Source organism: Phodopus roborovskii, unplaced genomic scaffold (assembly GCF_943737965.1).
Source record: "Phodopus roborovskii unplaced genomic scaffold, PHOROB, whole genome shotgun sequence".
In the NCBI taxonomy this organism is placed as follows: domain Eukaryota; kingdom Metazoa; phylum Chordata; class Mammalia; order Rodentia; family Cricetidae; genus Phodopus; species Phodopus roborovskii.
Window position 1 is genome coordinate 26,897,468 of NW_026126470.1, and position 25,278 is coordinate 26,922,745.

The 25,278-nt window shown below is 49.6% G+C and overlaps 1 protein-coding gene across 1 annotated transcript in view; it reads left to right on the forward strand.

The window, feature by feature from the left end:
- The first annotated feature begins 222 nt into the window (after nucleotides 1–222).
- Nucleotides 223–25,278, forward strand: part of Hunk (hormonally up-regulated Neu-associated kinase) — a 98,985-nt gene continuing 73,929 nt past the window's right edge. Inside the window, exon 1 of the mRNA XM_051191864.1 lies at nucleotides 223–522. Coding sequence (XP_051047821.1) covers nucleotides 262–522 — 261 coding nt within the window. The 5' untranslated portion in view covers nucleotides 223–261. The remainder of the gene's footprint in view (nucleotides 523–25,278) is intronic.

Here is a 25,278-nt window from a genome sequence, read left to right on the forward strand (position 1 = left end):
CCCCCCAGCCCCCGAGCAGGACACCCGACGGGACGGTGGACGCGATCTGGGCGACCGATCCTCCGAGGACGAACTTCTCGGGGGCGGGTCCCCGCTCGCCCCGTCGCCAGCTATTGTCTGCGCGCCGCGCTCGCACGGAGGCGCGGGGGGCGTGAGCGCGGAGACCCCGGCCGGGCGGGGCCGGGCCCAGGGCGGCGGCAGGAGGAGCCGGGGCAGCGCCGGAGGAGGAGCGGCTGCGAGCGCGGGAGCCGAGCAGCAGCGATGCCGGCAGCGGCGGGGGACGGGCTCCTGGGCGAGCCGGCGGCGCCCGGGGGCGACGGGGGCACGGAGGACGCAGCCAGGCCGGCGGCGGCCTGCGAGGGAAGTTTCCTGCCCGCCTGGGTGAGCGGCGTGTCCCGCGAGCGGCTCCGGGACTTCCAGCATCACAAGCGCGTGGGCAACTACCTCATCGGCAGCAGGAAGCTGGGCGAGGGCTCCTTCGCCAAGGTGCGCGAGGGGCTGCACGTGCTGACCGGAGAGAAGGTGAGCCCGGGCGCGGGAGCCTGGCGGGAAGACCCGGGAGCCCTGTCCCGCCAGCACCCTGCCTGTCCTTCTAACCCCGTGCAGCTGGACGCACTCCCACGCTTTCGCAGTGGGCCGGCAGGCATCCACTGATGGGTGATGAGGGAGCAGCAGGTTCGTGGGGTGGGGGACCCGGACGGATAGAAGTACCCGCGAAACTACCCCGCACTGCCTTTCTGTGTTGTTTTGGAAGGGTGCCGCCTGGCGGACGCCAGAGAAGGGGCCGGAGGCGGGCATAGAGGTGGCCTTGGGGGAGGGGGGGTGTCCTGCTGTCTGACCGAAGGAACTACATCTAGACGTGTGTGTGTGTGTGTGTGTGTGTGTGTGTGTGCGCGCGGGGGGGGGCGGATAGGGGGGTCGGGGGTGGAGGGTGGGGTTGAGGATGGCCAGCCCTGCTTCTGGAATGTGAGGCGGGAGAACAGGGTAACCAGTCTCTGGGACTGCTTGCAGTTTCAACTCTCCTGGCCTCTGGTGAGGACGTGGAGGAGAGTTGAGGCCCTGGAAGCTACCCTCTCCACCCGCGTGGGCTGGGGCAGCTGGCGAGCTGCAGCAAAGACCCTGCTTTTGGCAGGTGCAAGACTACACAGTTAGGCCTCCGACTTTAGAGATTTGGAGATGCTTTTTTAATCTTTCGGGGTGGGGGGGTAAAGGAAAGGAGCCCCTCCCCCACGTCTGGAGTGACACTACTTCGACCTAATTAGAAGTTAGAGGGTGTGAACTCTTGCCAGGCCCGGTGTGGGCAGATCTCAGGTGTAACTTAGACTTGTGAGAAGAAACCTAAGAAGAGGCTGACTTTTGAGGCTGGGTTGCTCCACACAGGGAATTGCTCGGGGCTGTGGAGCTAGTGTCCTCACATGGACACAATACTCCCAAACTTCCCCCAGGCGGAGGGAGGAGGAGAACTCAGGGGGTCCTAGCAGCAATAGCCCAAGGGCCAAACCCTTGTTCCTGCTGCTCTAAGTTCCTAGCTCAGCCTAGGAGTTTGTGATGGTGATAATTGTGAGAACTATGGCGATAGCGCCTAGCGGCTGTGCTTGCCTTGTCTCAGCCTCCTGATACTTTGTTTCCCTTCTGGTTTCTGTTGTCCTGGAGACCCCAGCGGGTGAGCACTGGGACCCATCATCCTTAGAAATGGTCCTCTCTTTCTGTAGCCGTCCCAAGTGGGGTGCCCCTTTAAACTGGGTAAGCAGGGCTAAACCGAGTCATTTTCAAAAGTGCCTCTTGGCAGAATTTCCAAGTTCAGTATGAACTCACTTTATCTCCTCAGAAAAGAACAAACTCTTCAGACCCAGCGCTAGTCGTCCTAATGGGAGTAAGCAAAAGTTTATTTACTCTATGGTGTGCGGTGGGCTGCCTGCCTGATATGCCGAGGTCCATTCAGCGTTCTGGGTTGCTGGGTGGTTCAGTGAGCTCCTGTTCTGGTGTGGAGAGGTGTAGGAGTATGTTTCCACGCCTAACCTATAGGATTCAGCCTGGCTATGGGCATTACCTCATTTACAGGACTCAGCCTGGCCGTGCACATCACCTCCTTAAAGAGGCCAGTCTTCCTGTTAGCTGCACATTGCCTTCCTTTGCTCCCAGGTCCTTAGAGGCTCTGGCCATGTTGGGCTGGACCTTAGCTCCTCACGGGTGCAGTTTGGCCCCATGGCATAACACTTTGGCCCCTTGGCTGAACTGCCTGGGGATGCATTCAAAGTTCAGCCCTTACCTCTGAACCCGTCCACCAACCCCAAGTGCTTCACCTCTGGTTTCCTATGCTACTCCTGCCCAAGTGGGGTCCAGATGAAGAGTCCCTTTCCTCTTGTCTTTGTGATGGCTCTATTCATCTTTGCAGTGAGGAGATGCTTGGTGGATGAACAATTATTTCCCTGGACTAATTGATCTGGTCTGGTTAGAGACCATGGTCCTGGGTGGAGGAGTAGAGGTCAGGGAAGGTTACTTCCGATGCAAACCTTGGTCTTTCCTGCTGTGCTTTTCTCTAGCTAGAAGAATCCCTGCTCAGGGACACCAGAGCATCCATCAGGAGGAACCCAGGGTTTAGTTCTTTCGGTTGTGAACTTTAAAGAAACAGTGGTGCCAGGCATGGCTTTTATCTCCCTAACTCTACACCCTTAGCGCTCAACTAGTAGACATGGGCTTCAGTGGATTGAAGAGTTGAGAAAGAGGGGGGAGGAGGGAGGGAGGAAAGAGAGATATTAGTGAGCTAATTAATGAGTCTCCAGCTCTCCTTTCTTTTTTTGGGGTTTTGCCTTATTATACAAAACTAAAGGGAAAGTGAATTGCAAGCTATTGCAAACCAACCTGCAGGTCAGGCAGGGGAAGCGGAAGTTGGTGGGAGCCCCCCACCCCCTTTCTTGGGATACATACTGTCTGCTAAACCCATTCACCGATTCCTCTCATTTTCGGTGGGTATAGATTTCCCTTGTGAAAATGCAGTGGTGAATACGGCCATGAGGACTAAGTGTAGAAGGCTTCAGAAGTAGCTGGCTTGTCCGGAGAAGTGGGTGCACGGACCAGGGGATGGAGGGAAGATGCGGGCACACCATCTCAAATACCATCCGTCTCAGAGCATCTCTTATCAAAGCATGGGTTTTATTTTGGTTGGTGTGTGGCCAGATCCAGACTCTTGCTAGTTGAAGGCATCTGAAGCAGTGTGGGTGGTGGTGGTGAGTGTGTCTTTGGTGAGGTGCTTTGGATAAAACCCTCCGGGGTGTGTGAAGCATTCCTGGCTCAGTGCAGTTGACAAACAAGTTCCCTTTCCCCCACTTCCATTTTGGGCTCAGCCTTATCTCATCAAGAGGCTCCTTTTCCCTCTGCTGCCTGCAGGGCAGGACAGGACAGGACAGGGCAGGGTTTTTACCTCAGTGGCCTCCAAAGTTGTTTGGAAGTAATCTGACTCTAGATGGCCCCTTTGCGGCTGAACACAAAGGGCAGCTTAGGGCTGAGACCTAATTTTGCTGTTTATTTAGCGTTCTATGAAGACAGGCTCTGTCCATGCGGCTTTATAAAAATAAATATTCACTTGATCATGTGAGATTCTTAATTCCTATCTTCTCGGTCATGGCTGCAGTGATGTTTGGACCAGGAATCATCTGTTAGGTTCTGAAAAGCATCACTCACTCACCGTGGCTTTGGCATAGAGAACAACGTTGCAGGGCAGGAGTATGGGCTAGCAGCTCTGACAGACTCCGGGAGGCTTGGTTTGTCATCTCACAGTGGTTCCCGATAGGCCAGGAATACCTGTGCTAGGCCCATGAGAAGTTACTGTCACACTTTAGAACATGGATAGATCGTAGCTGAAATGGCTCAGTGGCGCAAGGTGTGGGCTGGCAACCGTGATGGCCCATGTTTCCACCCTGGTGACCCTGTGGTAGAAGAAGAAAAACAACTCCTTAAAGTTGTCCTCTGACCCTCAGACCTCCACGGGTGCAATGTGGTGTATGCCCCTCTCCCCAGGGAATGTAGTGAAGTTAAAAATGCTTAAGAGCAAAGCAAAGAAACTTAATGGGAGAAAGGACAAGAGCCTCTCGGGCTCAGCCGGCTTAGTAGGCAAACTTATTCAGCTGGGCAAAGAGTGGTGCCACCTTCACACCTCACCTGTGATTAAGAGGCCCAGGGTGCGCTAAACTGTCTCAGATAACTTCATTCTAACCTTTGGTTTTTATTTAAAAAGTCCATTTATACATTTCATTAGAGCTATTTTGGGGCTAAAAACAAGGACTGCCTGCTTAGTAAGTTGCAAGTCATCACACGCAGAACACAACGGTACCAGATACCTGGAGTGAAGAAGTTGCTAAAATTACCCTTTACTATGTTTTGCGGAGCAGGAAATATGACTAATTTTAGAGGTGGCCTTTTGGCAGATCTGTTTTTAGCAAGTATTTCTGAAACAAACAGGTGCTAAATCCTGGATTTCTTTTTAAGTGCTGGAAATTTTCGGGAGCAATGGTTCTGAGGAGCAAGGCATGCGTGGAGAGCTGGAAAGTTCAGGAGGGGTGTGCAGAGGCAGCTGCCCTGTCTGTCTGCTGTGACGAGGCAGTGCCTGTAATTTCCTGGATTACAGGTGGTGCGGTTGTGGGCACGTTCTTTTGAGCCTTGCCTCATCTTTTTGAAGTACTTGGGGGTGATGGAAATTGGCAGGTAGGGCTTGTTCCTTAGTGCTCACTGGTACTGGGCCAAAGGACCACAACGGGTGCGGTGAGTCAGCATCACCCTGCAGAATGGTACCCACCGGGGAGGAGCTCACCATGCATTTTCTCTGCAGGTGCTGAGCCCAGGCTGCACTTACTAATCTGACTTGGGTCTTTAGGTATCAGTGTCTGCAGAAGGCTGGCTCTTCCAGGGAATAGCAATCACACAGAGCAGTGTTTTTCTTCCCAGCAGGGGTGGGGAGTGGCAGCCATATCCATCTAAAGGGATGGGCAGGTTGGATCAATGGCTCTGGCATAAAGTGTTTTTTGACTGGAGTTTTTTTTTTTTTTTTTTTTTTTTTTTTTTTTTTTTTTTATTTTTATTTTTTTATTTTGCCCCCCTCTATCGCTTACGTTAAAGTGGAGAGACTTTCTATCTTGCCTAATTGCACTCTGGTCAGTGAACCATATTTTTGAGGCAAGATTTGGCCTCAAAACTTGCTACGTCATCGGGAAGTGATGTTCAGCTTCTTGGCCCTCCTGCCTCCACCTCTAGAGTACGGGGATGATGGGTGTCTGCCATTATGCCCACTTTATTCAGTGATGGGATTGTCTTAGTTGCGGTCCTGTTGCTGTGAGGAGACACCATGACCAAGGCAATTTATAAAAGGAATCATTTAACTGAGGGCAGTTTCAGAGGGTAAGTCCATGGCCATCCTGGTGGAGCAGGCAGGCAGCCAGGCAGGCATGGGCTCTGGGGCAGTAGCTGAGGGCACACGTTTGATCTCTAAGCAGGAGGCAGAGAGGGAGACTGCTCCTCGTAGCCCAACCCTAGTGACACACCTCCTCCAAGGAGGCCACATCTCTTAATCCTTCCCAAACAGTTCTACCAACTGGAGACCAAACATTCAAATGAGAGCCTTTCTCATTAAGACCATCACAGTGATCACCCTCAGGCCTTCGCACGCCACGCAAGCATCTACCAATTGATACACTTTGCTCTGCTCTGGCTCTGGGCACATCCGCATGCTGACCTGACCTCAATTCCCTGCTCTCTCACGGGAGTGTGGCTGGGTGGTGAGACTGTCAGCTGCAATGGGACATGCCCTAAGCTGTTCTTTTCAGAGGCTGCAACCCCAGTGATGTTAGGACAGGAAGCAAGAAGCAGACTTGACAGTTTTGTAGGGCAGGGATAATGGCTCAGGGGGTGGGTAAAGGCTCTCACCACCCAGACTGATGTGTCTAATCAAAACAGTCAACTCCTGCCAGGGCATACACAACCCCTACACAATAGATAAATTAGTTTAAAGCTGTAAAGAGAGATTTTAGGGTTGGGAAGATGGCTCAGTGTGGAAAGTACTTGCCGTGCAAATGTGAGTAGCAGAGTTCGAATTCCCGGAACCCACGTCTTGGTAGCCCATCTGTAATCCTGGCAAGGGGAGGCAGAGCCCGAGAGACCCCAGAGCAGGCTGGTGAGCCAGACTAGCCAAAGAGGGAGACACGTGACGTGTGCAGGCTTCCACATGCATATGTTCACCTACATACACATACATTCACATGCATGTGTGCACCCACATAATACCTGCATACACATACACACACACACACACACACACATGAACACACATACATGTGAATGCACTTACACAGACGCACATGTAAACACATAGGAGAGAAGACATTTTAACCTACATTCTTAAATATGAAGTGATTAAGGGGAGGGGCGTATACACCCAAGTGTGAGCGTGGGCTCCTGGAGGGATAGCTCTGCCTAATTGTCTCAGCAGTAACCAAAATACAGTTTTGGGGGCTCACAAGTTATGTCTGAAAAGGTTGCTAAGAAGCCCCCTCTTGTCTCTCCTCCCCCCCCTTTTTTTTGTCAAAAAAGTGCAATTATGATTGTAGGCGATGCCTTGGGAGGGCTGTAGTCTGGTGAGGCAAAGCCATGCATTGTAAAGGTTGTCTTTTACTGTAGATGGGGTTTCTTTATGAGATTTCTAGAACATGGCTGGCTTCCAGCTTGGGGTGTGGGGGCCATACGAAGAAGGGCCATCTGCACTTAGATCTTAAGCATGGTTCATTGTTGTTTTAACATTCTTACTTAAAGTATCCCCGTGGAAGGGATATTATCTCTATGGAGACAAGCTGCAAGCTTCGTAGCAAAGGTGACTGGGTTGGGATCCTTGACTCTCAGCTCAAAGAGGGCTCATCCAGACTCTTGGGAGGGGCTTCTATCCCTCCAAAGTTCCTTCATTTTCCTTCCTCTGTTACTCTAGTCTATCTTATGATTTTCTATAGGCACGAAAGTGTAGAAAACCAGGGCCTGGGTGGCATACACGTTGGGCGGTGCTGGCAAATTTGAGGGTCCTTGTCTTGAGCGCCGGCACTGTGGTTGACATTTGCTGGTGGATTCAGAATCTTCTTGGATTTCCCCCTTTGATGCTGGCAGTAACCCTGCACACCTTGCTGTTATTTTTTACCTGCATTGACCAGGCAGAGGAATGCCTTGGGCACGTTTTTCCCTCTGACTTTCTCTTAGTTTGCTAGGGTGGCTCTAACAAGTGACCATAGATTAGGTGGCTTAAATAACAGTTATTTATTGTGTCACATTTCTGGAGATCAGAGTCCAGAATGAAGGCCTGGGTAGAGCCATGCGCCCTCTGGGGGCTCTTTGCTTCTTCTGGAGCTTGGTGCTGGTAGCGTCCTCAGAATCCCATGCCTGTTGATGTGGCCCATCAACCGCTGTTTCTCTTTACACAACGTTGTTCCTTTGCCTGTCTCCTGGTGAGCTACTTCCTTCTTCCAGTAAAGGCTCTCATCATCGAAGTCAGAATCCATTCTAATTTAGTTTTGTTTCCTTTTACATCCACGAAGACCTTATCTGCAAATGAGACCACAGTCACAGGTGCCAGAGCGGCAGTTCTCAGCCTGTGTGTGGGTCTCACCCCTTCGGAGGTCGGATGGCGCGTTCACAGGGGTTGCATCCTGCACGTCAGATATTTACATTATGATTCAAAACAATAGCAGCATTAGCTTTGTGGTTGAATGGTTGGGGGTCACCAACCACACGAACTGTGTTAAAGGTCCGCTGCATTAGGAAGGTTGAGGACCACTGTACTGGAGGCTAGGACTCGAAGCTGGCTCTGCGTGCTGCGTGAGTGGGGCACAGTTCAGCCCGCTCCATCTTAGGTCGTTGTACTGTGTCACGGGTGATTTCCTGGTGAGCTGGCCTTGAGGGAGAGAGGAGTGTGTTCCCAAGGCCTGGTAAGGGAGGGAAGGAGAGCTCTGGGGGGTTAGAGGTCCGACGTCAGGATTGGTGGGTTGGTTCCTTCTGACAGCTATGGGGGAGGCTTTCAGACCGTCTCCCCTTGGCTTGTAGATAGCTGTCTTCCCGTGTCTTTCTGTCTATGCATCTCCGCTTGCCTTTCCCTTTTTGTGAAGGCAGCAGTCACCATAGGTCAGCATCCCCTCCAACGACCCCCACCTCAACTCCATTACACCTCTAAAGACCTCCAAATAAGGTCACACTCAGAGGTGTGGAGAGCCAGGCCTCTCAGCTGTTAGTGTGGGAGGGTGAAGTGGGGCTCTCAGTGGCACGTTCACCATCATGCATGGCATACATGCTCATGAGTTCACCTCCCCATTAGACCGAAAGACCTAGGAGGAGGAGAATCCTCCCCTGTTCCCAATGCCAATAGTAACCTCTGGCACACGGGGCATCCCCTGAAGTTCATGACCGATGGGAGGATGCTTTGATCTTCCTGGGTGTTATATAGCACTTTTTCTTCTGCTATAACAAGATGCCATCTTGGACTTTGCCTGGTAGCCATGGCAACTAGAGCAGAACAAGACAGTGCAAGCCAGGCCTGAGATAATGGCAATAGAACCTTTAAGAAGCTCCCCTGTAGATGCAAGAGAGGAGAGTCAGGGAAACCCCCTCCCCCAGATTCCAGATACTGTTCCCAGTCCCCGGAAACCTCCCCCGGAGACTCCTGTTCCCAAGGGCTGCAAATGATCCCAGGAGATTTGGAGTGCATGGTAGAGAAAGGATTAATTCAAAGCGGGACTCCATGCTGTGGCTTCAATGAGGTCACCATCTGTGACCTATGACGGAATGGGACTTACTTTTCCGTGATGCAGCTGTTTTTCTTTTGGGGTGGGTCACCCACGTTTCTGTCAGTAGCATCTCTCTCATGCTCTATAAGGCGGCCTGATGACTCCTTGATCTCAGCAAACTGGACTTTGGTGAAATTGCACTTTGGTTTGCTGCTGCTGCTCTATCTAGGGCGAATGGATGTTCACTTCTGTCTCCCTAGGGGAAGCTGTCACAAACCAGGGCGTGGATCCATTGTCAGGCTGTGGATCCACATGCTGCTGCCCCCGGGCATGTCTGGGGTTGAAGGGGCTGCTGGGCTGGCATCCTGAAGAAAACCCCGGCCCAGCAATAGCGGAACTTTCCATAGAGACTCGTTAAGGTAGACAACCTGTTATTAGAGTGACGGGAGCGGACAGAAGACTCTTCTGCAGATCTTAGCACTGTTCTTGGACGCTCAGCGCTTCCCAGAGAATGTGAACCAACACTATAGCAGATGAGAGAGGTTGCTATTTGCAAACACACATTTCCCCCCACCCCCCTTTGGATGTCTCCCATGGAGATATACGTAGGCTTGGAGTCTGTCTCTTTGACTATAATTTTCTCCATACATTTATTAGTCTCCTAACCCAGATTCTTGCCAGAACATTCTGTAATCCTGCAGGCTCTGCTCACCTGTTTTCGGAGCTATTGGACGGGGTTTGGTCTAATTCCCTGTGTTACCTTTGCCGTTCTCAGCCTCTGCTTGAGTGATAGTTGTCTTTTTTTTTCGAGGCAGGGTTTCTCTGTGTTAAGAGTCCCGACTGTCCTGGAACTCACTCTGTAGACCTTGCTGATCCTCCTGCCTCTGCCTCCCGAGTGCTGGGATTAAAGGAGCGTGCCACCACCGCCTGATGAGTTCTAGTTGTCTTATTGCCTATCTTGTGGCTCTTTGGCAGTTTGTCAGGGTACATTTCTGCCATGATTTGAACGCTATTAGTGTACGTGTGTCTGTTTGCTTACATGAACTTATGCATACCATGTGTGTGCAGGAGCCTGTAGGACCTAGAAGAGGCCATCAGGTCACAACTGGGAACTGAACCTTGGGCTTCTGAAGGAGCAATGTGTACTTTTAATTGCTGAGCCATCTCCCCAGCCCCCTGTTTGAACTCTTTCTCCACGAGGCACCTCTGTTGGTCACCTGCCCTTTGCTTCCGGACTGGGCAGGAAGTGTGTCCACTGAGCACAGAGGGCCACTGAAGAGGCCGTCTTCAAGCAATGGTAGACAGAGTTCAGCATCCTGTAACTCTCCATGTGAAACAAAACAGGGTTTCATGGCCTCCCGAATCCCTAACCTGCTGGAAAGAAATGAATGGGGATCAGGATAGTAGAGATAAAAGGGTGAACACTATGGTTCATAGCAGCTGCTCTTGCGCTGGTTGAGATGTTTTCTGCCACGTGGCATTCTGTGGTAGTACTAATGTCTTCATCTCCCCCATCGGCCTTGAGCAGCACCCCAGGAATCTATTAAGCTTAGGAGGTAAAGACCCACATTCTGGGAAGTCCACTAGAGAACAACAAAGCTTGATTCGCCCAAGAAAACCTGTCACTAGTGTTTGGAGGCTTAGCTGAGAGTTTCCGAAGGAAAGTGTCGGTAAGTAGGCAGCTAACCAGATCATGAATCAGTGAAGAGTGAAGGCGTCGAGCCCTAGGCAGAGCTAGGGTGCTGGTGGGATGCGGGACACTTTTCCACATCTGTCATACCCAGCTGATCTCTTTTACAGGTTCACCAGATTAAGAATACCTGCTCCCACATACACATACACAGGCACGCAACCACATACAATAACATGTACATGCAGATATTTATGTGTGTGTGTATTAAATATAAATTATGGGATATCACATTGGACATGGACATAAACAAATGTAACTTGTTGGCAGCACAGTTATTCAGTGAAGGATGCAGAATACAGTGGAGGGGATGGGAGGGGCTCAGAGACAGGGCGGAGAGTTCTGAAGGGAGACATCATGCCTGTCCCTTCAGTTATCACTCTGTTGACACTATAGACCTCCGAGGAATCCTGTGCTACCCGGAGGGAGAGGCTGACGCCAAGGTGGCAGCTGAGGGAGGAACCGTTTCCCAGAAGACGCTTTCACACAGTTCTGATAACATGGCAGGACATCTTCCAAGAGACACTGGAGTTGATGGGTCAGTCACCAGTGATGGGTGGGGCCACACTTCATCAGGACTGCGTAGTTATGTATGCCTTTTGCCCTGTGTTTAAGCCTAAACCTAGTATCAGTCCCCAGGGATGGAGTGCGGGGCACAGCCTTCCTGTGTTCCTTTCCCATTGTGGCCACTGAACGGTCTTGGATTTGAGGTTCAAGGAGGAAGACTGTCTTTTCGGGTGAGAGATAGAAATCTACTAATTCCACAGTCAGTTAGCAGACAGCAGGCGCTCAGGGTAAGTGTCCAGGCCCACATGGCGGAGTGGAATCTGTTAGGAAGAAGGCAGTGGGGGACCTTGGCGGATTCCAGGGCAGGTGAGGGTGACCAAGGCGGAGGGACAAACACGCCAGGCCGACAGAACTTAGTGAGAAGTTTCATTAGAAAGGGAGGGAGGGGGAAGGAAAGGGAACAGAGGTAAAGAGACACAGAGACAGAGAGGACAGAAGAGAAGAGACAGGAAAAGTCCCGTCTGCCCCAGGGGAACTGTGGGAAAGAGAGAGGGGGAAAGAGAGGGAAAAGGGAGGGGCAGGAAAGACAGAGTAGAGAGTATAAGTGGGCGGAGGTCTTTCTTTTAAAGGGTCCTTTGCACCTGGGCTGACCAGGGTACTGCCTGAGTGCATTCTGCCAGGTGACGGGGGCAGGCCAGCGTAATGCCTGAGTCCTTCAGGGTCCCATACAGATTTCAGAGGGCAGCAGCTCGGTGCCACGTGGTTGATGAGTAGTCCGTAGTACAGGCCGCTGCCTCCTGTTGGTGGGGAGGGAACCCTGTGTTTTGAGGAAGAAATGTGTGATCTTGAGGTTTTGTAGAGAAGTGTGGAGGATGGTCCCATTTAGTTAATTATTTGTCTATTCCAGGGGTCAAGAGAACGCAGTCTGGCAGCCTGAGGCCTGTATGTACACTCAGCTATGAGATCGGGGAGACACAGTTGCAAACTGGCATGACCTTAGCAGTGACTGGTCTGGGGTCTAATGTCTCCACCCTGTTTATTTATATAAAAGGAAAGGGAAAAAGTAGGGAGGAAGGGGGCGGGGGGGAAGAAGATGGAGCAGGGGCAGGGGCCCTTTGGGATTATGGGTGTCATAGACAATTACTGGCTGCTTTTGGGGACTCTTGGGGTATCTTGGAGGCCTCTCCATTGTGGGATGGTTCAGAAGCCAGTATCCGCACTCATAAGCCAGGAGGGGCCTTGTCCCTGTAAATATATATGGTGTACTTCATGGTGGCCTGCAAGAACTTACTTAGCAGAGGGATTGGAGAAGGGCCGATGGGCATAAGAATAAAAACTATTATCAAATGGATAATCAGAGGAACCTTAGGTGACTGTTCAGGCAGCCAGCTATTTCTCTACCAGCTGTAGTTTCTCTGTTGTTAAAGGCCATTGCTTAACCCATACAAGTTTGTCTGTCAACCGTTTTAAAGGTAGGGCTATTGGTGCCTTAGAAGGATCAGGAGCTGTTGTGCCCTGTTCTTGTACAACCTGAATGGACAGCGACCATTCTTTATAATAACGTTTAATAATCTGACTATCCCATTGCTGGAGCAAACCACGTCCCCCTAAGTCCATTGGTATGTTAGCCACGTATGGCTTTAATTTTCCTCTCTGTCTGTATACATTTGACCCATCTCGAGCTCTGTTTTACCTGAGGTAAATGAAGCCCACGAAAAGTTTGGAAATACAATTTGAGTTGTATTTGTTGCAGGAAGAAGACAAACAGAAGAGTGAATAAAGTTTGATCATAGACTACTGCAGGGATTTGTGAAAGTAGGGGTAGACTTCTGTACGGTTGCCATAGCTCTCCTTAGAGTTGATGTCATTGAATTGTTTTGATTTGGTTGCAAGACTTACGTGACATGATAAGGCGATAGATTGCCTCTGGCTCTGGGCCTGTAACATCCCAACTCCCCACACTTGTTGACGTGCTGTTGATGCAGAGGGAGCTTGCTGCAGTTGTCCAAACACTGGTGTGGCTTTCCCTGGGATCTGGTGAAGATGAGGCTGAATTGTCAGGAGAGAGAAATGGCTACCAAAGCCACCGAGGAAGAAACTCCTGGATCGGGTTAGTCTGTTAGCCTTCATGACCCAGCCTGATAGTATACCTCATACTAAAAAGATAAAAAATACAGTGAGTGTCGAAGGTCAAAAATCAGCGCTCTAATTTAGACGAGGAGGGTCGTTGAAATCTTCAGGTATCCCTAACCGTGGTAAATGGCTTGGACTCACTTACTACTTTTCTTAATAGTAAAAGGTTTTTGGATGTGAAATATAGGGGTTGTGCTGCCAAGTCTGACAACCTGAGTTCAAGCTACGCGACCCACGTGAAGGAAAGAGAAAACTGTCTCCCTCTCTTTCCCTCTCTCTCTCTCTGACTCTCTCTCTCTCTCTCTCTCACACACACACACACACATACATAGATGCACCCCAAAATGGATATTTGTAATAAGTTCTTGTCAGTTGTAAATTAGATTTCTTTGTGTAAGAATTATGCCGTGTAATCATAACATACTTCTACAAAGACGGTGACACATTTGAATGTTTTTAAACATGAAAACTTGGTTGAGCAGAGTGGAGTCTGGGTAAGCGAGCAGTTATATCGAAAACAAGATGGAACACTGCCATCCTTTTCTGTAGTCTGGTCAAAATCAAGATGAGCATCACCTTATCACTGAAGAATAATAACCCAGCAAAATCATGGACATCTTCTAGGTGTGGCAGGATTGAAGAAATGTTAGGATATAGTCCTATCCCTCTAGGCTGATGGAATCTCCTCCCGGGAAGTGAGCTCAGTCTACCTGTCTTCCCTTGGAAGGAACTTACTGTGATGAACTCATGATCAGTTAACAGCAATCACTAATTTAATTATCCACCCAGAGGACTGAAGATCACAGGTGCAATGAGGATTTTGTCTAGTGGCCAAATGTATAAATAGATTGAATTTGCCCAGCAGAGTAAGTTTTTATGGTCACTGTAATTGAGCTGGAATGTCTCAAGTAGGCATAATTCTTTGTAACAGAATTTTCCCTACTGTTAGGTAGGCCTATCCAATAAGAGGCAGCTTTGCCCATTGAGACTACATACCAGCTCGACTGGGAGAAATCTAATCACAGGTTTTACACTTCTCATTTAGTGTAAGGATGGAACACAACCGTTATATTTCTAAGCCCATTTCTGTAAACATTCTTAAGAAGGAGGCCCATGCTTCAGAAAACTTCACTACTGAAACAGAGTCAGGCACCCACAGGAATTACAATTAATTTAGAACGAATAAAACCATCTTTTTAATAAATTTCCTACTTACAAATCTTTTTTATTTTTATTCAGAGCCTTTCGTTAAACGTCTTTACCAAAAGTACAGTTTATAACGGGTGCGTCTCTTTGTAAACAAACGAGGACTCGGGGTAACAATGGTATACACCGGGGAGGCAAAGTTTAGAGTTAAAATTCATTGACATTATTGGTAAATTCCAAGGTGTTCTCGTATGTCTTAAAAAGCAACAACCCTCTTTGCCTTCTGCATACCCAATCACTCATACATATGCACACACCTTTATTTTCATTCATTCATTCATTCATTCATTCATTCATTCCTAACATTCCAGTCCCAGTCCCCCCTCCGTCCTCTCCTCACCCTCTCCCCTCCTTCCCCCTACCCCCCCCCCCCACCCATCAGCTCCTCAGAGAGGGTAAGTCCTCCCCTAGGATCTCAACTAAGTCTGTCCCCTCACCAGATTGAGTCGGGACCAAGGTGCACCCACCCTTCGTCTAGGCTGAGCAGGGGTATCTCTCCACAGAGAGTGGGCTCAAAGTGAGTTTATGCAGTTTATACAGTTAGACTTTGGCCCCACTGCCATTGCCCTCACATACTGCCCAGGCCGCACCACTGTATCGGGGGTCCTAGATCAGTCCTGCGTCAGGCAGTTCCCCAGCAGACAGTGCGGAGTCAGTGATCTCTCACTAGCTCGGGTCAGCTGCTTCTGTGGGTCTCCCCATCATGGTCTTGACTCCTTTGTTCATATCTTTACTCGTCCCTCACTTCCATTGTACTCTGGGAGGTGGGCCCAATGGTTAGTTGTAGATCTCTGCATCTGCTTCCGTCTGTTTCTGGAAGAGGGATCTAGCTTCTCTGGGGTTGTGGAGTGTAGGCTGGTTATACGTTGCTTTAAACATATGCACACCTCTTAAAATCTGGAATATAGCACTTGATAAGCTTGACAGTGGCCACAGGTCTGAGTTTTTGGTTTTTTTTTTTTTTGTTTTGTTTTGTTTTTTGTTTGTTTGTTTGTTTGTTTGTTTTTCTCTCTCTTTGAACACAGAATGACTCAAAAAGAGACGTTTACATACAGGCAGCAAACAGCTGCAGCCTGAAGACAAAGTAACAGTACATAGAAATATAGTTGCATCTAACGGGTGAGAGGAGCTGAGCCTAGAGCGGCGGTTTCTGCCTGGGCCAGCAGAGCATTTGGGAGTTCTGTTGCAGAAGAGAGGGGTGGCCAGGAGCCAGTTTGAATGGCTTGAAACTTCTTTTTCCTCCAAGAAGTGTTTGCCGCTTGGGGCTGAAAGCTTCAGGGCAGAGGAGGGATGCGGGCCATGGGACCCTTCTCTTTCAGGTGTGGTCTCCTGGGAGCAGGAGGGGAGGAGCTGTGGCCAACAGGATTTTGGAGGCTTAAGGAGAACAGCTTGGGAGCCTTCTGACTGAAGCCAGAATATCAGGTTGCCTGGGAATCAGCAGTATGTGTTGTTCAAGTCTGGAGTTGTTTGCCAAGAACCAAGGCCCCGCAAACGTGCTGGGTACTGGGTACTGGGGCAGCATACTCAACCCAATCCAAGAGATCTGTTAGTTGGTTTTTTGACCAACAAGTAGCTTTGCTTGCCAGGGATCAAGCTAACTAGCTTCCTCCCAACCCTCCCTTTCCCCTTTCCTTCCCCTCCCCCATTTCCCTTCCCTCCCACCCAGCCCACCCCCTCTCTTGTAACTCAATAGTATTTGGTGTGGGCTCAAGGCACGAGGGACCCCTTTGTGGGTTCTTGTTTGACTTGGAGTTAAATCTGGTTTTGCTTTGGGTCGGCGGGGAGGGAGGGGTACACTCACCATTTGGAGTTGCTGAACAGTTGTGGATGGAGGTCTGGGGAATTTTCACTGGGAGAAACAGTGGCTGTTTCCTGTGGCACAGTGCCCTGGAGATGGATCCAGGCAGGGTGCCCATGTAGAGGAGAGAACAGCCAAGCGAAGAAAGTTACTGCTAGGGTAGGGGTGGGGGGTGGGGGTGGGAATCAGAGAGAAATGGGAAGATTTTACAGAGCAGGGTTCAGAGGGAAGGGGTGTGGCAGGCAGGAGTCCTCCCTTGTGTCAAGTGTGGAGACACCTAGGCACATGGGTGCTGCTCGTCATGTGATCAGGGAAGGAGCTTTGGCTAGGAAGAGCAGCAGGAGCCAGGAGCCAGGGTGTCTCCTGAGGCAAGTTGCTCTGGGCCAGCTGGAGATGTTTTGAGCAGATCAACAGTAACAGGGTCAGGAAAACAGCGCACAGTTTACTGAGGGGAGAGCAGCTTTTCAGGCAGAAGAGGTTGCAATGGGAAGCCTGTACCTTTAGCCACTGTGCTCGTGAAGTTACCTGGGTCTGTATGAAGTTTGGGATCAAAGGTACCCATGGTGAGGTCAGGCAGGTTGAGGGGAACAAAGGAACTGCGTGCTCATATCCCTAGGTTTCCTCCTGGATGTGTGAGCTGTGTTACAGTTACCGTTATCCTGGCCGGCCTGGAACTCACAGACACGCTGGCCTCCTAAGTGCTGGGATCAGAGTGTACCACCACACCTGAGGTTTTCGTCGCTAGGATCCAATGCACTATCCATTGCGCCATAGAGCCACATCCGGTGAAGTTTTAAAATCAGATTGCAACGCTCTTAGCTCCTATCTTGAGCAACACAGAGGCTAATCCCCCAAGTCTCTGGTCAGTACCTCCTGTTACTCGTGCTCCGGAATGCCACCAGGATTTCCAAATTCTTGTGTCCTGGGGCAAGACGTTGGGCTGGTCCCTTCATAGGTCATTCAGAAAGCCTGGGCCTTTACACATTGGGTTATGGCACAGGGGCGCGGGGGGGGGGGTCTTGTCTGCTTCCTTTTGTATGGTCTCTCTTTGCTACTTTCTTGCCACAGCCCGAGACTGCCCTTTTACCTTCTTGGCCGTATGGGTTGTCTGGGGCTAGTCCTTTCTCACTTTTCCTGGGGCTTCCCTGACTTCAAGGTCCGAGGAAGGAGGTAATGCCCCGGAAGTGAAACTCTGAGGGGGAGGCTGGATGCGGTGCGTGCGTGCGTGCCTGCCTGCCTGCCTACCTTGGGGTGAGGGTTGAGGTGGCGTGGGTAGGTGTGGTATTATGATTGCATTCCTCAGAGCCCCAAGTCAGTGAAAGCAAATGGCTAAAGCTAAGTGTCCTCTCTTGTGTAATCTGGCTTTGATCTGGAATCACCCTGCTCCCATGCAGAAGTGGGGCCTCCTAAGTGCATTCTTTTCTCCCAGGTTAAAATTTAATTAGAGAAGCTAGTCTCTGACTCGGTTCCCCGTCTCACATTTACATTTAATAATACTAATAAAGAAAGCTTGTTTTGAAAACAGGACTGCAGGTTTGTGAAGTGTTGTTCCCATAGGATGACATTTGATTCTATTAAAAACGAACGTTTGTGAGCGGTCGTTGCAATTTCAAGGCCAATTTGAAGTAATAAAACTCAAATTTCCCTCCGGAGGGAAAGTACTCCCGCCTAATTCATTACTTTATTTCCCCAGCTCAGAAATGAGCTGTTGTCTTGTCCTCCCCCTCCCCCTCCCCCTCCCCCTGTCCCGTCCGCCCTCTCTTCTTTCCTCTCTGATCATAGACAGTATTAAAGCAGCTGGTAAAGGCCCCAGAGCATGTGGAGTAACAATCAACAGATGAAGAGCAGTGACTTCCCACTTCAGAGGGCCACTACTCACAGCGACTTTATTTACATGTGTGTGCACATGTGTGTGGCTCAATTACCAAATGTTAATTCTCTTTTTCTTATGATCATACACGGTACTGGGGGCTCATACATGTCGAATACACCTTGCCACTCTGTAACTAAGCACTGTAAAAGTAATATTTGAGAAGCAGTTTGACAAACCATTTCCTGTTGTAAAGTTCAGTCACAGGAGTGCTTTATAATGTTTGAGGTGTTTAGCTCGTGCAGGTGGGTCTCTGGCGAATGGCTACCTGTGTTTTCTTGCTCAGTCACTTAGCATACATACTCTGTTCATCGTCGAGCTCTCTTGCTGTGCAATTTTAATATCACTGTCCATTCCCCTTTCATTTTCCTGTTTCCTTCTTTAATCAAACACAAACACACACATTTAAATAAAAATTGCTTTGAATCACGATCCAGAGAAAGTCAGTGTGAACATTTCCTTCACATACGCTACTTACACATAACAGTTATATGTACATATGTTGCATGTAGCACACACATGTAAGTTATGCACAGCTCCATGTAGCGCACAATGCAATAGTTATATGTACTTACGTGTAGTACATGCATGTAATAGTTATATGTAGTTACATGTAGCACATGCACCTAATAGTTATATGTAGTTACATGTAGCACATGCACCTAATAGTTATATGTAGTTACATGTAGCACATGCACCTAATAGTTATATGTAGTTACATGTAGCACACGTATGTATTAGTTATGGACATTGCTGCTCTTCCTTTCCCCTTTGGTTACATATGTTACAGCATTGATGTCCACCGTTCATACCGTTTTATAAGTACCCCTTATTTTACTAAACATGCAGAGAACGTTTTCCCACACTGTTAAATGTTCTTTTAAACTTTGATGTTTTGAGATTTCTGTCATCATCTGAAGTTATTGTAATATTGAAAAGTTGGGATTGTCTCAAGATTTCCCCTGTATAAACACTCTTCTGTTACTGTCTTGTGTCTGTGTCTCTGAGCCACTCCTCGGGAACAAGACTTTGAAGAATTTTCACACATTATCAAGTTGCAATTCAGAGGGGATCAGCTACATGACAGCACTGTAGGAAATTCTTGATATAGTGTTAGTGACTTTCACCCTGTTTGGAGGACTTACCTTATTGGTTTTTATGAACTACTTACATATTGCGGACGTTAGCTTTGTCATGTAGACATTATCTCCTACTTAGTCATTTACCTCCTTTCTGATTCATTTTATGGCCCTCTTTTGGCAGAGGTATATTGAGGTTTTGTTTTGTCTTCTCAAACAGTATTTTTCTTTAGTGTCCCCTATTTTCAAGCTTATACAGAGGGAAGGATTTGTTGTTGGCTTTCCTCTATGCATTGTCTGTGACCCTTGCCAGTTTCTTGTTTTGTGCAGGCGTCTTTGTGCTGGGTAGGGAGAGACTTCGACTGTGTTTGCTAACCCGTTTCATAGTGACAGGCGACAGGCTTTGGGGGCTCACAGTCCCCCCCCCCCCCCCCCCCCGTCTTTCTGCCTCTTAGCGGTTGTGTGGACTTGGGTACTGGACCCTCTTAAAGTTTAGTTCTTCCTCTGTAGCATGGTGAAATATATCTCATGAATATTCAGTGACAGTCATGCACATATGTACATGTGAGTGGTGTATGTGTGTGTAACATTTAATTAGCTTAAAGTGTGTTCATCGTTGTGTTAGAGAACACTTGGCAGTGACGCTTTCCATTTAGACCCTCAAACCTGTTTTTAAACTTAAAGTTATGTAGAGGTCAGGCTCCTTGAGCCAGCAAGGCTTGGACCGCCCACTCCACTCGGTTGATCTGGGTGATGGAGTGAGTTTCCCGCTGAGGACAGAGGTGAGGGGGTGGAGAGGGTCGTGGACACCTCTGCAGCAGTCACCTCCCCAGGGCAGGAATGCCTCTGGACGTGCAGAGACACACATGTCTGCGTGCGTTCCTCAGCTCCCACACCCTTCGTATCTGCGTGTGCCATGAGGCTCTTGGCAGTCTCTGCCTGGGGGAAGGAAGGGGTTTCTCTGTCTCCTGGCTTTTGCTTTCTGTTGCTTTTAGACTGTGGTGTGTGTGTGTGTGTGTGTGTGTGTGTGTGTGATCCTAGGATTCATGTCTTTCTGGCCTCACCCCCTGGTCACCTTTGTGGCCCCTGAGACTTCTTTGCAAAATGGAATTAAGAATGACTTTGTGGACGCTTCTCCAGCGGTTACCATGGGGAGGTTGGGAAAGCTTCTTTGGAAGTGGTTTTGATTTGCTGGCCTCCTCTTCTCCCAGCAGGCAGCTGAACATTTTCAATGAGTGCCGTCATTAGCCGATCCTTGGTTAGAAGTCCCTGGAGTCCTCCATTGACAGCATGGGACTGGGTAGGAGAATATGATCTTGTGTTGGGAGTTCCTGGAGTTCTGTTTCCAAACCCTCAATGCCCCCGCCCTCCCCTCCTGCAAGGCCATTTTGTTCCTGTACCTCTCGGGCTGCATGTGGCCTGCCAATCGTCCCAGGATGGAGACGGGATAGTGATTGTTTCCTGTTGCCTGTGGGACAGGAATGTTTCTTGAATTAAAGCTAATTTTGGAGGTTGAAGTATTAAATGTCAAATTTGAAAGAGAACATGTCTAAGGCTTCTTTGTTGCAGAAGGGAAGGTCACCCAAGGCCTAAGGGAAAGGAAAGGAAGAAAGGAATGGGAGGAAGAAAAGGAACCAGTCCCTCCCTGAACCAAATGGCTCATGGAAACCTCACCATTTTTGTAAAGTCCGCTGTATTAGTATTTCTCTATCTTTTCCTCCTGTTTAAAACGAGATCAGTTCATTCTGGTATAGTGTTATTTAATATGTAAACTGTGTTGCTGTGCATAAAGTATGGTTTAATTTTTTTTTTTTTTAATGAAAAGTCATTTGGTAGGTAAACTGCAAAGTCAGAATGCTCAACATTGGGGAAATGTCCCAGCTGTAATTAGCTGAAAACAAATTGTGACAAACACCTAACTATGGAGGTAAACCCCCTTTCCGGTTGTGTTATCTTTGAGTATGCATGTGTGTTTACGTGTGGGTGTATGCACATGAGTGTATGTGCATACAGAGACCAGAAAAAGGTTGGCTGGTGGGTGTGTCCATCCTTCCTTCCTGCCTTCCTTCCTTCCTGTTTTACCTGCATGTATGTCTGTGTGAGAGTGTCAGATCTTGGAGTTATAGACAGTTGTGAGGTGCCATGTGGGTGCTGGGAATTGAACCAGGGTCCTCTGGAAGGATCTGTCAGTGCTCTTAACCACCGAGCCATCTTTACAGCAATCCCTAACCCTTTCCTTTTTTATTCAAACATCTCTTGGTCCCTTCTTCATGCAGAGTTTCTGCTAATTCCCGGTGGGCTTTTATGTAAATTAGAGACAGCTCAATTAGGGATGGAGTGACAGGCCAATATCCTACAAGTCCAGCAAATTTTAAGTAAAAATCGGCCAGCAGCAGCTTTGCCAAAGTCTATGTCGTGGCTTCCTCAGAGTCTTCACTCAGCAGATACAGCAGGGACCGAGGGCTCAGATTTGTAGTGTGGCAAGAGCCCTGGGAAACATTCTAGCAAGGTAAGAGAGCAACCAGTCTATATACATTTATTTGACAAAGAGAAATCTCAAAGTGCCGGTTGCTCGGCCCGCCCCCACACCCCCCACTCCTTCCCACAAAGCTCCTTCCATGGATGATTGCACAGTGTGACAGTTTAATAAGGGGCTGTGAGAAGGACATGCAAGTGTGTGTGTGTGTGTGTGTGTGTGTGTGTGTGTTGGGGGGTGGGGATGGGAGAGCCAGAGCCTCTGAACTGGGATTTTCCCCCCCTTTCTGGGAAAGGAATTCAGTGGTTTTGGGTTTCTTGGTGTGTAACCTGAGAGGCTCATCCATCTCTCTGTGACCCTACATTTCAGCGTTGGGAGAGCAACTTCTGATTTATCACACACAGCTGGGTGGGCCGCGGCTCCCTGGTGCCTCCGGTGCCCAAGAGCAAGCGGAGTTGCTCTGCGAGGCCTCTGCCTTTAGAAAGGCTTGAGAGCTGGGGCTTTGTGTGCAGCAGTGGCTGCTGGGAGCTGTCACTCCGAGCATGCGTGTAGGGAAGCTCAGAGGCAGGAGGGGTCACGTGGCCCCTATCCAGTCTTGCCTTTGTCAAGGCTGAGCCGGGTCCCCCGTAAAGATCCCTTTCTTAAAGCCCGAATGCACACGTGTGTTTTGTCTTTAAGAAAGAAGGGGGACACTGAAAACGTGTGTATTGGCTCCAATCCAATGCAATGGTTTCTCCTCCCCAAAGGAAGCTTGGGCAGAGAAGTGTGCACATGGAAAAGGCCAGAGCAGGCAAAGACATGGATGGCGATGACTACCTACAGCTGGAGGGGAGTGGGGGCGGGGCAGGGGATGCCTCAGCCGAATCCGCTCTCACCATGTCTTGGTCTTCTGGCCTTTGTAACTGGGAGTCAATGCCTTTTTGCTGTGTAAGCTGCCCGGCTTGTCAAGCTTTGTGATGATGGGGCTTGTCAAGCTTTGTGATGATGGCAGTGGTAGACCCTCCCACCGCCTCCTCTTTCTGGAAGGAACCTTGGCTCTCACACCCTTCGCTCTGCCGATCTCTTGCTCTATAGTGAGTTCATCACGTCTCAGAAAAAAAAAAAATCCCTACTGAAAGTGTTCTAAGTTCCCACGGAAACTCTCCAAGGGTGTGTATATGAAACTATTAGGGTGCCACAGAGGTGTCCAGGTTGGTTGTAGGATGCCTTCGTGTGGCCGGTGAGTACTGGTGATTTCCCCGTGAGATGTGTGAACCAGAAAGGCAGTTCCGTGTGCTGCCGCTAGAACTGTGGGTCTCGCTAACAGCATTTCATGCAGAGTCCTTTTCAGAGGCTGTTGTGACAACGTGTGCCACTGACAGACGGTGCTTCACCGGTATCATAGGCAGCAAGTGCCTTCTGAGGAAGACTGTCCAGACTTCTCTCCCAGCTCGCTGGGGCAGTCTCTGGAGATCCCAGATCTCTTGAACACCTGCAAAGACCCTGTAGGGTCAGATTACAGACTGGTTGTTATGGCTCCAACTTCTTTGGAGAAGACACAATCCAATCCATAAGGTGATGTCCCGATTTTTCTTTTCTTTTCTATGTGTGTGATGTCGGAGCTTCCGTGGGTGTGTGTATGCCACGGAGCATGTGTGGAGGTCAGAGGCAAACTCGGGTGTCAGCCCTTACGGGTTACCATGTTTGAGAATAGATCTCCTGCTGCTTGCTGCTGTGCATTCCAAGCTAGCTGGCCCATGAGCTTCTGGAAACTCTCCTGTCTCTGCTTTTCATCCAGCCTTAGAACACTGGGATTACAGATGTGCCATCAAGCCCAGTGTTATGTGAGGTCCTAGGGGTTCAAGCACAGGCCCTTATCTCTGCATTGTAAGCAACTTCCCACCGAGCCATCTTCCCCAGCCCTGTTACGATTTTTCTTATTGGCCTCCTGTGATGGCTAGTATTGGTCAATTGATTACATCTGGAATCAACTTAAACCCAAGCAGCTGGGCACATCTGGGAGGGATTTCCTTGATTGGGTCATTTGAGATGAGAAGACTACCCTAAATCTGGATCATCTGAGGTCGGAAGACCCACCCTACATCTGGACCGCACCTGGTGCTATCCCACATAAAAGCACCTGGGAGAAGGAAGCTTTTGAGTTCCGAGTGCTTGCCCTCACGGTCAGGTCCGTCTATGCCGCTGCTGCTGAGGCGTCCCTTTGCTGGCGATAGGACCCACTTCTTCAGGGCTCCAATGGAGACCGAAGACCTGCAGAGACTGATTGAATAGCCTCACTGATTGAACAGCTTTGGGGTTCTTGGTTTCCTGTCAAGAGACACCAGTTGTTGGACTAGCTGGACCACAGCCAGTAACCTACTCTAATGAGTCATGTGTCTATCTCTCTCTATATATATGCTCCAGTTCTCATGTGCAGTAAATAAATGCACTGTCGTACTCCCAGTAACCCCCAGATTGTTTGCAATGCTAAGAAGATGCAAAGGCTACATAAGTTGTTGCTGTACGTAAGGAATAATGACTAGACGCCTGAAGATGTCTAGCACAGACGCCTTCTACCTGTGGTTGAACTAGTGTAGTGTATTAGTGACCAGACCTCCATGCTCACCGCCCCTTAGGGGTGGCTTAGTTGCCTCTGCCTGTCTTATGGCTTTTGATATGGTCACATCATTAATTCTTGTTGTGACGGAATGTCTGTTTAAGGGAGGAAGGACTTGATGCCCCTGGTTTACAGGGGGTAGTCAATCCTGCGGAAGGCATAGTGGTGGGAGCGACTCTGGGCCGCAGCAGGGGGAAGATGAGGTTCCTTGTTCACGTCTCAGCAGAGCGGGAAGCAGAGACCCAAGGTGGAAGTCGGGCTGGGGTGTAACCCTCAGGGCCTGTCTCCCAGGCGCCCACCTCTTCCAGCTGGCGCCCCCTCCTCTGAAGTGGCTCCGCCACCTGGGGACCACTTAGTCCCCAGACACCTCAGATCAGGCCCTGGGAGGTATTCGCTGTTGCCGTGCTGGGGCTAAAGGTGCAGTCACAGAGTGTGCAGCCCTCGTGGAGGAGAAATGCATAGTAGGGGCTAGGGTGGTCATGTGATCTGCTACAGTGGGGCCCTGGACTCTGATATCTTCAGCTGGTATGACTTCCCGGAAAGGCAGAGGCGAGCGACCCTACGCAGTATCCTCAACCTTTTACACCACCCACGTGAGCCCCCGTCTGGCAAAGCTTCCTAGTTATTATTAGAGCAAGCTTTACTTCTTGTGGTTTTAAAATTAGGGCAAAACTCGGTGTATTGAACATGTTTTCTGCAGCCCATGTTTTCTTCTAGATGTGGGTCCCTGGATTGAGAGCAGTGTTCTGATGTGGATAGAGTAAGGCGGGCAGGGTCAGAAGCTTCTGGAAGCGTGAAAGAAATGGGGCTGTGATGGGGGTGTCTAATGTCACACCAGCTCTTCCTGGGTACGTTTGGCAGTCAGAGCTGCTGTGAAGGCAAAGCCTTTGGTGCCCAGGAAGCATCCGATGGAGTGGTTTGTGAGGAGTCCCCTCAGGAATTCGGTGTGTGGGCTTCTTGTCTTTGTGCTGCAAGCTTTTGTAACATATGTCAGGCAAGTGGGTTTGCCATGGCCCACGGTCGTCCTCACCCCCACTCTTCCCAACAGGCAATGAGTGGGAATGGAGGAGGAAGGAGCCACGGAGGGAAGGCTTTGACAGTTCCTGCTCTACCCACCTCACCTGGACCTGCTGTGTCCCGGGTGGCCACAAGGCCACAAACTGTGGGCTGAAGGCC